This window comes from Chinchilla lanigera, unplaced genomic scaffold (assembly GCF_000276665.1).
Source record: "Chinchilla lanigera isolate Chin_1 unplaced genomic scaffold, ChiLan1.0 scaffold00069, whole genome shotgun sequence".
In the NCBI taxonomy this organism is placed as follows: domain Eukaryota; kingdom Metazoa; phylum Chordata; class Mammalia; order Rodentia; family Chinchillidae; genus Chinchilla; species Chinchilla lanigera.
This window is the reverse complement of record NW_004955470.1, coordinates 5,699,088-5,716,107: the sequence shown is the minus strand read 5'-3', so window position 1 is coordinate 5,716,107 and position 17,020 is coordinate 5,699,088. Positions and strand designations below refer to the sequence as shown.

The following is a 17,020-nucleotide window of genomic DNA, read 5'->3' as shown; positions in this document are numbered from 1 at the left end:
TTGAAAATTTTCTAGAATCTGATCACAACAGCCAGTGTAATCATTGGCAACTGATTGAAATAGGATATGATTCAGAAAACTGTTAGATACAAAGTTGTTTTTGAGAGGTGATTTTACCTGGGCTTTAAGGACAAAGCAAGAAGTAAGATTTTCCAGTTTGGATGAGTATTTCACTTAGTGGTGAATATGTGTCTGAACCATTGTATAGAATGTAAACTCTTTCACCTATATCAGAATATATTTTCAGTGCATGTCAAAAATTAAGGGTATAGCTGGCATGGTGGTGCACATTTGTAGTCCCAGCACTTGGGAGGCTGAGGGTAGGAGGCTTGCCATGAGTTTGAGGACAACCTGAACTACATAGCAAGCCCTTGTCTCAGGGAAGAAAAAAAATCAGGGTATAAAGAAACCTTGTAGTATTTTATGAAGTGAAAGATTTCTTTATATCATCTCCTTTTGGTTTTGAAATTTGAGTTTTAGTGTTTGGCTCTTTTTTCTCCCTTTTTTGTATGTAGAATAGTAGAAAATGTTAATACCATTCCTTTATGTTTAAGATAAGTAAACAAACGAATAAATATTAGAAATCAGCCTCTGAGAAATGTTTTATTTATTTATTTATTTATTTTGGTTTTTGGTTTTTGGTTTTTCTCTGGTACCGGGAACCGAACTCACGACCTTGCGCTTGCCAGGCAGGCGCTTTTGCCGCTGAGCTAAATCCCCAGCCCCTGAGAAATATTTTTAAGTCTTAAAAATGTACTTTCAGGTAGTGTTTATATACCTGAAAGTAGATAAATGGATAATTATGAGTACACAACTGATAGTGGTTTGGGTTGCAAATTACAAGAATTTCTTGTGTAATATTACTATAATGTTTTAATTACTTTTCATTAAGGATCTCTTAGGCTGTCTGGCTTGAGACCTATGTGTTTAAATTGGCCATCTAAATTTATAATAATCTCTGTGGACTTACATAAGCCTAAGAATTCTGCTGGGCCGCATGACTCTTACTAGGCTCTGGCTATGGTCCTATACCCTTGAGTGCCATCAGTGTTGACCATGAAGAGCATTTGTAATAACCTGTATCACCCCTGTATGTTGTCAGTAAGATTGAGAAGAGAGCATGATATTAGGATTTTTTTATGTTTTTAACACTTTGGTGTTACCTAAAATGTGCAGCTTGCATACTAGATATAGTTTTACTCAATACTTATCCCTTATAGCTGCCCATAATGAAAAGGGTAGACAGTTAAGGTGGAATTCTACCTTAGGGATTAGGTATTTCTTTTCTGGGATGGAAGTGCTGTCTATGTAAGATAGATAATACTGTATGATAACAGAAATTCAGAGTTTGGCAACTGAGACCAACTGTGAAAGGGATAAAAGTTGGTTTTGATTCTAGCATTTGATTGTAACCTGACTTTTGATTTAGCCTGATAATAAATCCACTTGGGTAAATTAAAGTTGAAGTGTCTTATGGCTAATATATTCTTTACTGTCATAAGTTAGTAGCTTTAGCATTTGGGTATAGTATAAGGTATTTAGGTAGAATTATTAAATACTTGTCAATATAATTACATAAAGGACATAGAATGTACCATTTTATGTGTATATATGCATGTGTATTTTAAGAAAATAGTATCAGTGTTTTCCTGTATTCTCAATTGTTGACCTAGTTCTTAAGATCAGTTTTCTGTAAGATAATTCAGTCATTCCTTATAGTTTTTTTTTTTTAAATACAGAGTACCATTTAAGAAAATAAAAGTTAAAAATTTGAATTTGTGACAGTATTTTCAATCTATTCTCAGTTTATTTATTAACTACTTGCCTAATAAAGAATGATCTCCATAGTGTGTGTTTTAGAATTGAAAGTCAAAGACTTTATTTTGAAATATTTCCTGATGTTTATGGAGCCACCTGTTTTAAAACAGGGTATTTGCATAAGCATATTAGTTTTTTAAAATTTGAAGTGAAAATTATACTTTTAAAAATAGAGTTGCCATATATATGACTGTTGGCAAATAAAAATCAATTTAAGATAAGTTAGGTTTAATTTTAAAGTAAAAAAGAAGTGCGAGTACCAGCCTAGTATTACAGTACTAGAGTTCCCCTGGATTTTAGGGGTGGTTGATACTAGTGAACATTTGGAATTGGATGTCTTGTAATAGCTTCTGCCTTTTTAAGTTCATATCTTCAGATGGCTTGTCTCTTACCACTCCGATACTGATATCATCTTAATAAATGTAGAAAATCATGTGACAAATGCCAGTACCCTTTGATGATGAAAATACTTCAGCTAATGAAGGGCATGTGTAAGAACGTAGATCTAACATCACACTTAATATTGAAACAGTGCAAAATATTCATTACTCTTATTTTTTTATTTTGTCCTGTGTTTTTAATTTTAGTTTTCCCACATGTAGTAGATCTTACATGAAATGTGAAAATAGAGACTCCTCACTGAGGGGGCTGGGGATTCAGCTCAGTGGCACAGCGCCTGCCTGGCACGCACGGGGTCATGAGTTCGATTCCTGGTACCGGAAGAAAACCGAGACTCCTCACTGAGTTCCTTAATCCTGAAAACACTTACTGTAAGAGTAGACTTTGAGAAAATAAAGTGTTCATAGTTCTCTATTAGCAGTTAACCAGGGAAGTAGTGATAATATATCAGTCATGAAGATTAAATATTGATGAGCTTAGCTGGTGCTTGACATTTCTTTCATAGTGCCATGTGGTTTTGGTTTCCTTTCCTCTCCTGTAAGATTATTGGCCATTAATTTATTTTTTTTTTTCATGAGTAGATTATCTTATTTTTAAATACTTTAGTAAGATCACTGTTTACTAGAACCACTAAAAACGGAGGAGTAGTAAGCTAGGAAAACAGATGGCCTGTTGTTGATGATACAGTTCTGTTTTTAAGAGCACTGATTTTCCCTGAACCTCACTTTCATCAAGTATGGAATTCTCAATGGATGTTGCTGTTCTGTTTCAGCATCAAAGCGGGACGACTCTTATCCTACATTCCGTATCAGTTGTTCACCAAGCAGTCCCATGCACAGAGAAGTCTCAACTTCAATCCCGTACGCAAGCCTGAGGACCCTGTGGCAGGCCCAAGCAATGTAGCCAAACAGCTCAACAACAAGGTGTAAGTTCATCTGGTTTGGAACAATGACAAAGTAGTGTTTAGCAGTGAGTATGGCCCCTGCTCTGCTGAAGACAGACAGAAACAAATAATAAACACGTTGAAATATTTACATACCAGATTCTGATGTTCAAGTTAATGGATCTTATGTGTACAGTTTTTTCATGGATTTTCACGAGAGCAATTATTTCCCTATAAGTGACTTACTGTGCAATGTTGCTTTGTCAAAAACTGCTTTAACTATATTGGCTGTGCTTTTGTTGTGTGCCATACATACAAATACAATTAAAGAAAATTCTACAATTATAGTTTAGTTTTGAAAAACTAAAAATTCTTAAAGTATGTAAATATTTTATACCTGTGGAAGTTTAGTTGATGATCCTTAGGTATAGAATTGGGAGTAAGTCTAGCCTTTATTACACGTGGCTGAGTTTTTAAAAAATATATTGATTTAAGATTTAATTGCAATAATGCTGGGTAAATTGGTATCACAATTAATTGGTATTTGCTCTAACTTGTATATGTGGTGGTTCAGTATCATTAGTCTTCATATTAAATTGCTTGCTTTGGGAATTCGATACATTTTTTTCTAAAAGATCAGGAGGCTAATGAACCTGGGAGGATCCAGTATCACTAACTTCTGTAATTGTGTTGTTATTTTAACATGTATTTGTTTCTAAGTTTATTCAGATGTTTTTCATGTTACCTTAAACTTGTAATTTTTTAAATAGTGTCAAAGAACATCCCAAGTAGTTTAAAAATCTGCCCACAGAATATAAAATCTTTCCTTCATTATTCTAAAAAAATAGAGTTTTTGTTTTCAGATTTCTTCTTTGTTGACAACTTTGGGAAAATTTACCTGCTGGGTTTCACTTCTTTATGTATTTACGCTATTGCTTAGTACATGTATAACTACCAGTGATTGCCCCAGTACAGCCACTTTGCAGATCTTCATTTTTCTGCAAAACTAGTACAGGAAAAAAAGTACACTACCAGTGTATTTTCTTACCAGTATATGCATCTCTGTTGCAGATGTTGCTTTTATTTATGTAAAGAATCTCAATGTTGACACAGAAAACTACATGTAAAACTTTCTAATATACTTTTGTTACTTTCTGTAATGGAAAGGGGTGTGTGATATATTCAGTATATTTTATAAATTCCTTTGAAGTGCTCATATGTGACTTTTTGCTTCCTTGCTTTCTCTTTATGTTAAGGGGCAAGCTTTCTTTGATGGGACAAATTAGGTTTTCTTTCCTTCCTATTTTAATCATTTCCAGTTTGTCTTTTTTTCCTTTCACTGGCCCGATCATCTGTGAGTACTGGATCTGCTCAGAATTGGCTGTCATGTACCATGAGATGGTTAGCCAGAGGCACCTGCCAACTCAGAAATGGGTGACAGTGTTTTGCATCTGACTTGGGTGACTTTTTTGTGTCATTAGATCATTGTTACTAATAAACGAAGTTAGTGTTAGGATGAGGGACTTGAGACAAACCTGGTACTGCTGTGGTAATCTCACCTGTGTCCTGGTACTGTATGTATGGCCTATACTCACCTTGAGCCTACACTGTAATTGGGTTACTGCTGTGGAATTTCTATTGTTTTGTTCTGTGAATTGAACCCAGGAGCTTGGTTTATATCCCTACGTCTTTCCCTTTACTTTGAGATGGGTTTTTGAAAAATTGCCCCAGCCCTGGCTCCACCTTGCGATCCTCCTACCTCAGCCTCCTGAGCTGCTGAGATTATAGGCATTTGGTGCCACCACATCCTGCTACACAGCTGCTATGGACATTTCTAAATAAATGAATTATTGCTCTGCAATACAGAGTTTTGCCTTTGTTATTTAGATAGATGACTTTTATGAGTGCAAATGAGTTTTGCCTGTATTATAGAGCATTAGTAAAAAAACACCTCCAGGAGCCAGGATCTAGATTTTAATATAACATTTGTCATAAGTGCTGCATTTATAAACCTGTCGTTAGGAAATTTGGTCTTGATTGTCTCGGGACCACCCGGACATCTAAATACGCTTTTCTTGAAAATGAAATGCCATATCTGTGCTGATACGGCAGACAATCTTGTTTTTCTTGATGTAAATTTTATTAAACTACCCCTACACATTTACCTGGATTTAAAGTTGTTTTATCATTTTTATGAAAGTTATATTAATTTAGTAAATATTTATTGATTATATAGTAAATAAGTGCCTAACACTGTGCTTTGGAACTGGATGTTTAGAGTTTATAGGTTGTGATTAATTCGTGGGAAAAGTAATTGAAAAATTACCTTGCTGCTTTGGTTTGGACAAGAATTGTCTTTTTTTTAAATAAAAAAAGAATTTGTAGTGTAACTTTCTAGGGTTTTGAGGGGAGCAGTATAGGGGGTTGAGTTCAAGGACTCATGCCTGCTGATAAACAAGGGCTGTACTACTGAGCTCTAGCCCCTAGCCTTAACTTTTCGGGTATTAAGCAATGAATGCCAAAATGTGTGTCACTATGAAAATGTTTATATGAAAAATTGTTCTGTCTTTAAAGCCAGACATTATTAACTTACATTTTTTCCTGCTTTAGAAATCACATAATTAAGAAGATTGAGACAGAACATGAAGTCAAAGTCAATGGAATGAACAGTTGGAATGAAGAAGATGCAAATGATGATTTTAGTTTTGTAGACCTGGAGCACACCCTTCCAAGAAGGAAGCAGAATGGAATTCCGCATCCCAGAGGCAGCACTGCCATTTTTAATGGACACACTCCTAGCTCTAATGGTGCCTTAAAGACACAGGATTGCTTGGTTCCCCTGGGCAACAGTATTGCCAGCAGGCTTTCTCCAGACTCTGCTGAGGAGGAGGAGAAGGTGGAGAAGAGCAGCACTGACTTCAGAGACTGCACACTGCACCAGTTGCAGCAAAGCACCGGAAACGCAGAGACTTTGCGGAATCCACACAGAACTAATTCTCTTTCGCCCACTTTGCACAGTAACGCTAAAATCAACGGTGCTCACCATTCCACTGTTCAGGGGCCTTCAAGCACAAAAAGCACTTCTTCATTATCTGCTCTTAGTAAGGCAGCACCATCAGTGCCATTCAAACCTTCAGACTCTAGTTTTATTTCAGACTTCTATTCTCATTCAAGACTGCACCACATATCAACGTGGAAGTGTGAATTGACTGAGTTTGTCAATACCCTGCAAAGACAAAGTAGTGGTGTCTTTCCAGGAAGGGAAAAATTAAAAAAATTGAAAACAGGCAGGTCTACCCTTGTTGTAACTGACACAGGTAGATACTTATTAAAATTGTTTTCTTAAGAAATAGTTACACTTGATCATTTTGTCCTTGTCATTGGTATTCTGATCAGTGCTTAGTTCCCACTGTTAAAGTCTATAGGAATGCCAGGCTATGTGATATAAGTAAACGTAAGTACAATGGGTTATAGGATCCTTTCTTACTACTAAATCTGTTTTTAAAAAATTAGATTTAATTGTAGCAAACTACAAATTGTCAAATAATTTAAACAGTGTTACAGTTGGGATTCTGAGCATTCATTCCTTATGTAGACCTTACTGGTCATTGAAGTTCTGAACTGTGTAAATATAGTGTTTTTCCTACTCTGTTTAACTGTCCTTACAGTGAAATGGATTTGGTAAGTAACTGTTAGTTTTTAGGAATCTGCATCATCTTGATTTTTAAATAATAATTTTGTAACTGTAGTGCTAAACATTTAGTGAGATTAACTATTGTCATTTCTAAGTAGGTTGCTTAATTGTATTTTATTTTTTAATACATTCCTTGACATCAAAACCCTACATAGCAAACCCAACAATAGCAGTTTGTTCTGTGACAAGTTATTATAAATTAGTACCTGGTGTGAAGTTTTAGTTGCTTTTGACAAATTGCAGGGTATATTTTTTAAGTTAAAGAGATGGCAGAGATATATTATCCTTTAGCTTATAGCTGTAGAAACTGATACACAGAGAGAAGCTCATGGTTCTGTCCTAGAAAGTTAGGTCCTTTCCATATGGCGTTTTCCTGTGGTATTTTCTTGTTTGATGTATTCCTACATGCTCTTAGTTAACAGTGTTTTCTGGTATTTATGAAACATTTAGAATAATGCTGTAAGTGTTAGATTATCATTATGTTGTATCTTGGCCTTGTAACGTAGAGGTCATTTAATTTTGAAAATTTCAGGAAACATGAATTAGTTACATGCATGGGAATAAAATGAGAAAGTTTTCTATTGTATGTAAGCATTTGGTAAATAATTTGGTTTATGCATTCTATACTTCTTGACTGTTTAAAACCATTATTTTGAGTTGTTTATATTACATTTATGATATTTTTATACAGCAGAATTGTGATTGCTAAAGATTTACTTTCTTTCTTGAGGTGACATAGAGGGTAGGAAGGATGTATATGGCTGTGCAGGTAGGTAGCTTAGCCTGAAGCCAAATGCTGCCTCCGCCAGCTCTTCTGCTGCAGGACCATGGGCAAGGTAGTTCCCCTCTCTGAGTGTCAGTTTCTTCTCTGCAGCAGAGTGATAGGGATCAGTAATGTTCGCCTCCTGAGGTTGTGAGCTTAAGAAAGAGAACACAAAGGTTTGATGCTTTGTACACAGAACTAGGTAAAATGTTGTCATAATTACAATTTAGTAGATGGAGTGGCCTGTGACTTAGAGAGTAAATCTGAAGTTTTCAGAAGCCTATTGTAAAGGCTAATGCTCAACATTAATATTCTTAAACCTGTCAGAATACTCTGAGATGAGAACTTTTTACAAGCTCAGAATTTTTTCCTACCCCTCTTCCTCCTATACTAGGGGTTGAACCCAGGGCCTTCACTTTGAGGTCAAATTCCCCACTCCATATTTGTTTTTGTTTTTTGTGGGGGTTTGGTTTGGTTTGACTTGGGCCATGAGATAAACCCGAGTTGTTTAGAATGGGTTCAAACTTGGAGTCATCCTGCCTTGGCTTTCCAGGGTGCTGGGATTGGAAAGCATCATGTCCAGCTAAACTCAGGGTTCTTATTTCCAGGACCTGTTGTATCTTGGAGGACTAGGGGAAATAACCCTCATAGTGCTATTTTATTATTATAAATAATAATTAATATTAATCCTAACATTTTTTAACCTGTTTTAAGGTTAAAGGAACCCTGAGGGATTTGTGTAGCTCAGGGAGATTGGAAGCTGCTGTCCTTAGGAGAGGACTTTTGCTTTCATCTCCATAAATGCAGTACACATGCTGCTGTTACGGGGGCATCTGATGACATAAGGAAAACAATTCCACTTACATACAGTTTTTTGCTTATGGGCTGTTTTTGAAGTGGATTCATTAAGAACAGCGTCATGGTAGTTGAATGCCAGTTTAGGCACTAACTGGCTGTGTGACTTGAGCTTGTTAATGATCTGTAAAGTGGGGACAGTATGATTTCCTCCCTCACAGTGTTACAAGAATTTAAGTGAATTGATCGCTGTAAACCTCTGGTGCCTGACACCTCCAAGCACTGGATAATAATGCCCATTTGAATTGTTTTATCTAGGAGTGCTGTAAACTGCATGGAATGATGATGATCAAATTGCTTAGGCCCACGTAACAAAATGGATGAAAACAGTTATCGCATTTTATGTAATAATTACAGACATAGTTTTAAGATGAACATTTTGACAAATTATTATAATTACATACTATTAGAATATAGATTAGAAAAAGATACTACGGTATCACAGTTGATTTAAAATTGTTTCAGTACTAATTGTGTTCTTCCAAATAACTTAGGATAACAACAACACCAAAAAATCCTGAGATTTGAGTGCTGTTGAGGTGGTAGAAATAGTCTAATGTTGTCTCTTTTTGAGAGTAATATATAATTTTTTTAGAGTTCATTGTCCTTGTAAGCATCTTTTAAATATAATTTCTAAAATTAAGTAGACCTGATTTTTTAATATGAGAAGTTTGGGGTTTGAATGTTCTCTTTTTCCTTCTAGGAAATGTATCAGTATTGAGTTCACCCAGACATCAGAGCTGTATAATGCATGTTGATATGGATTGCTTCTTTGTGTCAGTGGGTATACGAAATAGACCAGATCTCAAAGGTCTGTATTCTTGTTTATTTTTAAGAAAATGAATATAGTATTATGAATAGACATTCTAAGGGATAACAAAATGGTTTTTGAAAAATACTCTGGTTTTCCTTGGCAAAATCAGTTACTACTTCCAAGTTTTTGGCGTTGCATTATCAAGAAAATTGTATACAAATTAGAAAACTTTCCTTTAGAGATAAGTCTTCAAGGAAAATATATACCTTCAGTTGAGGGATATATCATCTAAATATAGGCAAGAGACTTGCATTGGGCATTTTGTATATTTCTTACTAGTCGTTACTGGAAACTTTATGGTAATGTGTGTTTGAGACTTGAGTATATGTTTTCTCTTGAGCAAATAACCTGATTAGCTGTCCTGGTGCAAGTGAACATCCCAACTTTTGGTTGTAGAATAATTTCGTTTTGTTGAATATGGCTAAAATATGTGAAGTCATTAGGGTAGTCTACATTTCAATGAAATGGTCAAGTATTTGTGAACTAGTCATTACTTTTACAGACATTTATTCTGGGTTTTTCAGTAATTATCTCTGAAAGAGACAGCTATATTAACATTATCTTTTGAGAGTTAGTGCTTCCCTTATGAAAAGAATCATTAGTTATGGTACAGAAACTGCTGGGGTAAATATCAGGGCTTTTTTTTTGGTTATGGGTAGTTGCTGCTCCAGCTCTGAAACGAATATTTAGAATATTAAAGAATTGAATTTACAGAGTGTAACTTAGTAACTTTTTAAATGTTTTTCGATTTTTTTTTTCGATTTTTAAAAAATTTTTGTTTTGTTTTGGCTCTTGGGGTGGAACCCAGACGCTTGTGCATGCAAAGCATGTGCCCACAGCCAGTTCTGTTTTGGTGGTAGTGATTTTGTGTATGTGTGTGTGGTCCTCATAGATGTATTCATTATGTGGTCCTATTCATTAAATGTATGTGAATCATTCACACTGTTGCTTTACAGCATTACAGTTAACTAATAACATACACACACAGAAAAGGCAGTTATACATAAATGTAATTTTCTAAGTAATGTAAAAATTGAATAACTGTATAGTCATGTTTAGTTGCATGGTAGGTCAGATTGAGATTGTTAGGCATATATACTTGATTTATATCTCTTGCTGTAAAATTGAAAGATAAATATAAATGTTGAGCTTGCTTTTTGAATACTGTAAATATAGAACGTATATATACACACTCAGTTTCTCTTTCTCTCTCCCCAACCTCTCCAGTCCAAATCTAGAACCTGAGTTGCCTGCTTTCTACTGTAAGAAATCAAATATAAGGGCCAGGGGTGTAGCTTAGTGGTGCAAGCACCTGCCTGGCAAGCACAAGGTCCTGAGTTCAATTCCCTGTACCAAAACAGACAAAAAGAAGTCAAATACAACCAGGAGAAAGCTAAGGGACAATACTGCCTTTATGTTTAATAGGAATGTCAGAATTGTCACCAGTAATTTCCTTTTGCGGGGTTGGGGGAGTTGAGAAACATAGATGATGCTTGCATGGTGTTGATAATCCTCAAAGGTATTCACTTTTGTAAGGATAAGTGCCTAAAAAGAACCTAAACAAAAAGAAGCCATATATGGAAGATCCCTTGAAAAAAATTTCCTTTATGTCATTAACATTTCTTTGTACTTAGATACAGAAATAATTCAGTCTTTTCCTTACAGGAAAACCAGTGGCTGTTACAAGTAACAGAGGCACAGGAAGGGCACCGTTACGTCCCGGTGCTAACCCCCAGCTGGAGTGGCAGTATTACCAGAATAAAATCCTCAAAGACAAAGCAGGTACCGATGAGCTCTTTGCAGTCATAGAACTCCAGTGGATGGATGACTTCTGGATTTTGCTGTTGCAGTCCATTGCTTTAGAAACGAGAGCCGAATTGCATCCATTCACTTTTACATTTGAGAATTTTAAGGATGGCCATGATATCTTTAAATTTGAGTATAATACAGATGACTGATTTATTGTTGTATTTTTTCAAATTGGATAGTGCTTGTTTCCTGGAGAAGAGGATGAAAAACGTTTCACAAAGTGATTAATTTGCTTTTTATAAATTTAGATTAGGGATGATAATCGTGGACATCTGTTTTGTAGAGTAGAAGCCTTTTACCTAGACTTGAGGGTCAAGTACTAATCATATGTTCTCTGTCACAGTAAGGACACTATGAATTCCTGTTCAAGAGTTATATAGAGTGGAGTAGTAACCAGAACCTTAATTTATTGGGATAAGAATATAAATACCAGTAATTATTCCCCATATTTTTTAATTGTACGTGTTTCATATGAGAAATGTGAAAGCTTTGCTTAGCTCTCTTAACTTTTAAACTTTAGACATTAATAAACAAAAATCATGTTATACCAAACATAATACGTACCAAGGGTTTTTTTATATGTATTTTATTTTTTTTCTCACCTGAGTAAATTCCCTGAGAAATGTTAGCCTAGAAATTAAATTCATCGACACTGATCAGTTCCCTCATGGATGTGTTTCATAACCCCAAAATTTTTAAACAGTTGCTCTTGCAGAGAAATCCAAAGTAGATATACCATGGAATGGAAAGTACGCAGGTTGCCTTTATCCCAACTATTTGTTTCCTAGTTTGTCAGTTATAAAACCTTCGACTTGTTTTGGATGAAACCTCTATTAAGACAACAGGAAAGTCAGTGGACATCTCTGAGGACCTTTTTGTAATTACAGGTTGTAATCATCGGTATACATGGTGTAAATAAGAAAGAAAATAACCAGATGCACACTTAATATTGTATATGTTCATGTATTTTCCAAGTTTTCTAGGACTTACTTGGTCTTTTGAGTCTTTTCAGAGATTTTTTGAGATTCTAGAAATTGTATCATGAGTAGATCTTATGGTAGCTGTTGAAGTTGGTGAGATTTACTTGTATTGTTTTGTGGTTAGCTTAAATACTGTTAGTATGGTTTTATAGTTTTTATTTTCTGTGCGGTATTATTAAAAAGATGGAATGTTAGGTTCTAGTAAATAAGAAATCAGCTTTTAGGAAGTGTATGATACTTGCCACATAATTGGGTTCTCAGTAAATACTAAGAGAATGTTGAAGAACAATAGCCAGAGTGTGTATATTTGGTAGCATCTCTCAGTTGCTCAGTGCTCAGTCTCTCCTGGGTAGAGTCTGAGTTTGCTGCACACATCCTTTTTGCAGCAGTCTACATCTAGGTTTTTCCCTCAGATGTGTATTTCTGAGAGCTGTCAGGAACCTGGTTCTCTTTGGTCTTTCTTCCATCACTGTCTGACCATAAATGGTTTACTAACGATATTGGAGTTAGTTGCTTGTCTTCATCTGTCAATTCACTGGATTTGGATTTTTGTAATGTTAATGACCTTTTATAATTCATGTCTCCTTACCTCTGTATCTGAGTGATACACCAGAAGGCAAATATTACGAGAAATACTGAAATTTCGCTTAACATTGGAAACTCAAAAGTAGATTTTCCTCTACTGGAGAAGGTGATGATAATACTTTGATTTTAAATTCTTGCCTTAACTGGATGTCATTCACTTTTATATCCTAAGCCTTTTGGACCTTGCCAAAAAAATATTTGCTACATAGAGAATAGATTGTTCAATATTACAAAGTTTGTTTGCAGCTAAGCTTGTAGTCAGAACTTGTTTCTCCATTGCCTTTGTTCCTCTTTTCTTGTTACTTCCCAATCTTTCTCAGGGTCATTATTAGATGTGACATCAAATCTAAAAATATGGATCAGCTTAGGAATTAGAATCTTTGACTTCTGCACACTAACTTAAGAAAATGAGCTCTGATATTTTGGCTTGTTTGTTTCTACACAGTATTAGGACAAACAAGCATCTTTGGTCCTTCTTAGAAACTTGGCTTTCTTATTAACATATTTAGAAACTCTCATGACCAGGGTATCTCATCCATCCATGGCTTCCTTTGGAAGCTGTGTCCTCAGTACTGTGCAGTGACACTTCTCATTGATGATCTTATATTTGAAGCATTTATATTCTAGATAGCATGGTTAGGGCCTTTGACCCCATCTTGGATTCCCAGGATGCAGATGTTTTCTTTCCCTTTGACAACTTCAGTTTTCATTCTAAAGAACAACAGTTTTAAAATCGTATTAGTCATAGATTTATTCTCAGCGATTTCTTTTTCACAGACTTGGGTCCTGGCCTCTGATTTCTCCAACCGTTCCTCCACATTCTCCATGTGCCCGTCTAGTTTGTCAAGTTTTGATGAGCAGTTCTCTACTTTGCCCTCCAGTGAGGACAGTGTGTCCCTGCATTTCCCTGAGTCTCACAGGAAGCAACTCACTCCGCTGGTGGAGGGACCCACGCACTCTGCTGCACTGTGAAACAGGTCAGCCAGCCCAGTGAAGAGGAACACAGTAGTGCTGCCTCTCAGGCCAGGGCGTTGGGGGCACACGGACCACTGTCTCCCCTCAAGCATGAGCTTTCTGTAATATGCAGGCAAGAATTGAGGTTGACGAGCCTTTCCAATATGAAAGTCACACAACCCCTGGCATTTAAGTCATAACTCACGGTTACACCTTTGAAAGACAACTGATTATGGCTTTTCAGGCTTCCGCACTTCTTTATTTTGGTGTAGTAGCACCCTCTATTGGACTGTTACTGACAATTCTAACATTCTTACAAGATTAGATTAATGGACTATGATAGAAACACTGGATGATCTGCTCTACATTCTGTCTGAATTTGTAAGTGTAGCATGTGTTACTCAGACTTTATCAGAAACCATAGCTCACATTACCTGTTCTGCTGTTTCTATTTTTTTGATGCAAGTAGGATTTTACTCCCTGATGCCAGTCCTGGCTTTGATTTGCGTTTATGTTGCATAGATGAGTACTGTAATCTGGAAATGCCGCTGTGGGTTGCATAGTTGGTTAAAAGATGTTAATGATTACTTATCAAATGAGGAAGAGTTACTTTAGTCCATGAAGCCAGATACTTTGCCATGTTTTCCTGGTGGTGCATTAACTTGGCTGATTTTTCATGTAACATTAAATATTTTGAATAAGCAGAAGAGAAATACTCGTTTTGCTAGCTTTGTATTTTTTACAGTATACTCTTAGAGGTTTGTCTAGAATTAGTTGAAGTGATATATTTTGGTTTTATTTTACTAATAGTATTTTTGTTAATGTGATAGAGATGCAGCTGAGATTGTTTTTAGAATACATTATATTGTATTCAGCATATTCTTCTTGTAACTTAGCAGTATTATCCTGACACATGTGACTAAAGTTTTATTTTAATCTTCTTCTCAATTATTAGTGAAGTTAAAAATGGCAAAGGAAGTAAAGTGGCATACTGCCAACAGGCTCTCTAGACTATACTTTTGCATTCTTGTGCAGAGTTGTACATTTGGTTTGGATGTTAAATGTGGATAAGTTGTGTTATTTATGGAGGGTTGAGTTCTGTAAAGCAGTTGACACTCTGATTGCACTTGAATTTTTTTAATTGAGCATGCGTTGTTAAGCCAAAATTAGAATTACCTAAAAAGGGAAATACTGTAATGTTGTGAAGTTCTGCTTACTTGAGGTATGTTCAAAAGAAAAAGCTTAAATTTAGGATGAAACCTCTTTATGGTATGTAACTCTTGTTTGATCAAGTGTCTGGTAGGAATTTGATGTTTGTTGAATAAGTTAATTAGCTTTAAATTCTGCATTAGTTCTTCTAGGAAACAGCCAAGAGCACTTACATTTTCCACTTTTTCCCACTGCGGAAAACTGTACAGTCTTTCTCAGGCTGCAAAAGGGAGTTCATCTCCCCGACCACTTTCCATTGTTACTCACCTCAGGGGATTACATTACAGGGTATTTCATTCTTACCTTTTGGTGCATATTTTTAAAGTTTCTATTAAAATGACAGTGAGTTTATAATGATACATCTTCATCTGACTACCAGTGAACCTAATGAAAACAATTTCAGAGCTGAGAGTTTTCTTTTATTAAAAGAAATTTAACTGGAATATAATATAATTATATTTGGAATTTAAGTATTTGTATATGAAATAATGGAAATAAATTTCTCAAATATAAATGGAGGAAAATCAATTTTTAACATGAAGCAATCAACTGAAAATCAATTTTAATTTTTAATTATTGAATTTTATTATTTTAAAGCAGATATACCAGATTCATCGATATGGGAGAATCAAGATTCTATACAAACAAATGGAATTGATTCTGTTTTGTCAAAGGCTGAAATTGCGTCCTGTAGTTATGAAGCCAGGTATGTAGAAGTTAAATGTTGTAACATTAATTAATGTTGTAACCGTTAATTATTAGTGAATAGTCTATTCAGTTCATTAAACTTTAATAGTTCCTTGTGAACCTGTAAATCCTGCAGTAGAGACCAAAAGAAATTGGGCATTGTCATTTTTATTGTATTTTGAAGCATGAAATTAAAGAATTAGATTTATTTTTTTTAATGGGAGAGTGTTTCAGTATTTATTCTGATTTTTCCTTTTTATTAAGAAAAACCTCTACAAAACTCCTGATAATGTTTTTGGGTTAAAACTCATGTTTTAAATTATAAGTAATTTCATACAGTCATGTCTAACATTCTGCTCACTTAAAACTGGTAGGAAAATTGCTAAAAGTATTATCAGGTTGTTGGCACCAAGTTTGTGTGTCGGTGTTTATCTTACAGTAAACTTAAGCCCTAATTAAATTTGCTCTCTTGATAAAAAAGGAAAAACACTGATATATTTTCCTCAAACTTAAAAAAAAACCAGTCATTTAAAAATAATCATAATAATTATAAAAGTAGAGGGAGTAGTAAGTAATTAAGAGAAAGCTGGTGTTCTTCCTTAATAACTGAATCCAGGCATTTTTACCTTTATTACACAGCAAGCACTTACACATGGTTGGTATGTGTTAAAAGTATTGATAATTAGAAATAATCCTAAATCTGTTGCGCTTTTTTAGTCTTCATTCAAAATAGGAGTTACTGAAGCAAGTCTAAGCCGAGCAAAAAAATATTTGAGCTCGACATCATTCATCAGAGTATTTTTTTAAAAACAGAATAGTTGGTTTAAAATTTTTTCTAAACTATTAAAAGGATATTTAAGTATAAAAGCATTATGTTCAACCTGCAGTTATAATAATATTAAATTTTATGTCACACTTTTAGTCCCACACTAACTTTGCCTTTTGTTATTAACAGATTTTTGTGTTTAATCTTTCTCATTGTCAGTTAATAATGTGGCCACAGAATTGAAATCTAAGTTAGTCAGTGATAACTGAGTGAAATACATATCATCTGGGATTGTCAGTGCTGCTTTTTGTTAGCCCAGGTGGTGAGAGCTATTTGTGGTACTCAGAAGGCTGATATCTTCCTCCACTGGGTTGCTGAGTAGTGCTTCTAGTGCCGGGTAGATGTATTAGGTTCAGAAATGCCAGAGATGCATTCTTGGAATTGCTGCTTGGTAAAATGAGAGCCGCACCTTTGCCGGGCTGCCTTTGCAGTCTCCATCTACAGTGGTACCCCCAAGAAGAGTGCTTGGGCCCTCCCTCACGAGTATCAGTGTTCACAGTTCCTGATGGCCTTGCACTCTGAGCCAGATGTCTGGGCTCTAGGCCTTTGGTGTTTGGATGGTGCATTTGTACTGACGTACAGGTGGTGACAGCTGTGCTGAAGGCCTTACAGCATAGTTGGGTTGAGATGCATGAGTGCCAAATACTACGTGCGGTATTGGTGATTTATCTGATACCTGTGTGGGATTTTAGGTGGGAGGAACAGATTAAAATACATTCGTGATGGGCCTGTAATTCACATGTC

General features: G+C 35.4%; 1 protein-coding gene across 3 annotated transcripts in view; it reads left to right on the top strand.

Moving 5' to 3' along the window:
• Positions 1-17,020, top strand: part of Rev1 (REV1, polymerase (DNA directed)) — a 61,141-nt gene that overhangs the window by 22,255 nt on the left and 21,866 nt on the right. For 2 of the 3 annotated variants that reach the window (XM_005400749.2, XM_005400751.2), the window contains 5 exons: positions 2,990-3,142; positions 5,711-6,417; positions 9,116-9,223; positions 10,892-11,008; positions 15,361-15,469. In XM_005400749.2, coding sequence (XP_005400806.1) covers positions 2,990-3,142; positions 5,711-6,417; positions 9,116-9,223; positions 10,892-11,008; positions 15,361-15,469 — 1,194 coding nt within the window. The remainder of the gene's footprint in view (positions 1-2,989; positions 3,143-5,710; positions 6,418-9,115; positions 9,224-10,891; positions 11,009-15,360; positions 15,470-17,020) is intronic. The other variant, XM_005400750.2, reaches the window with a different exon arrangement.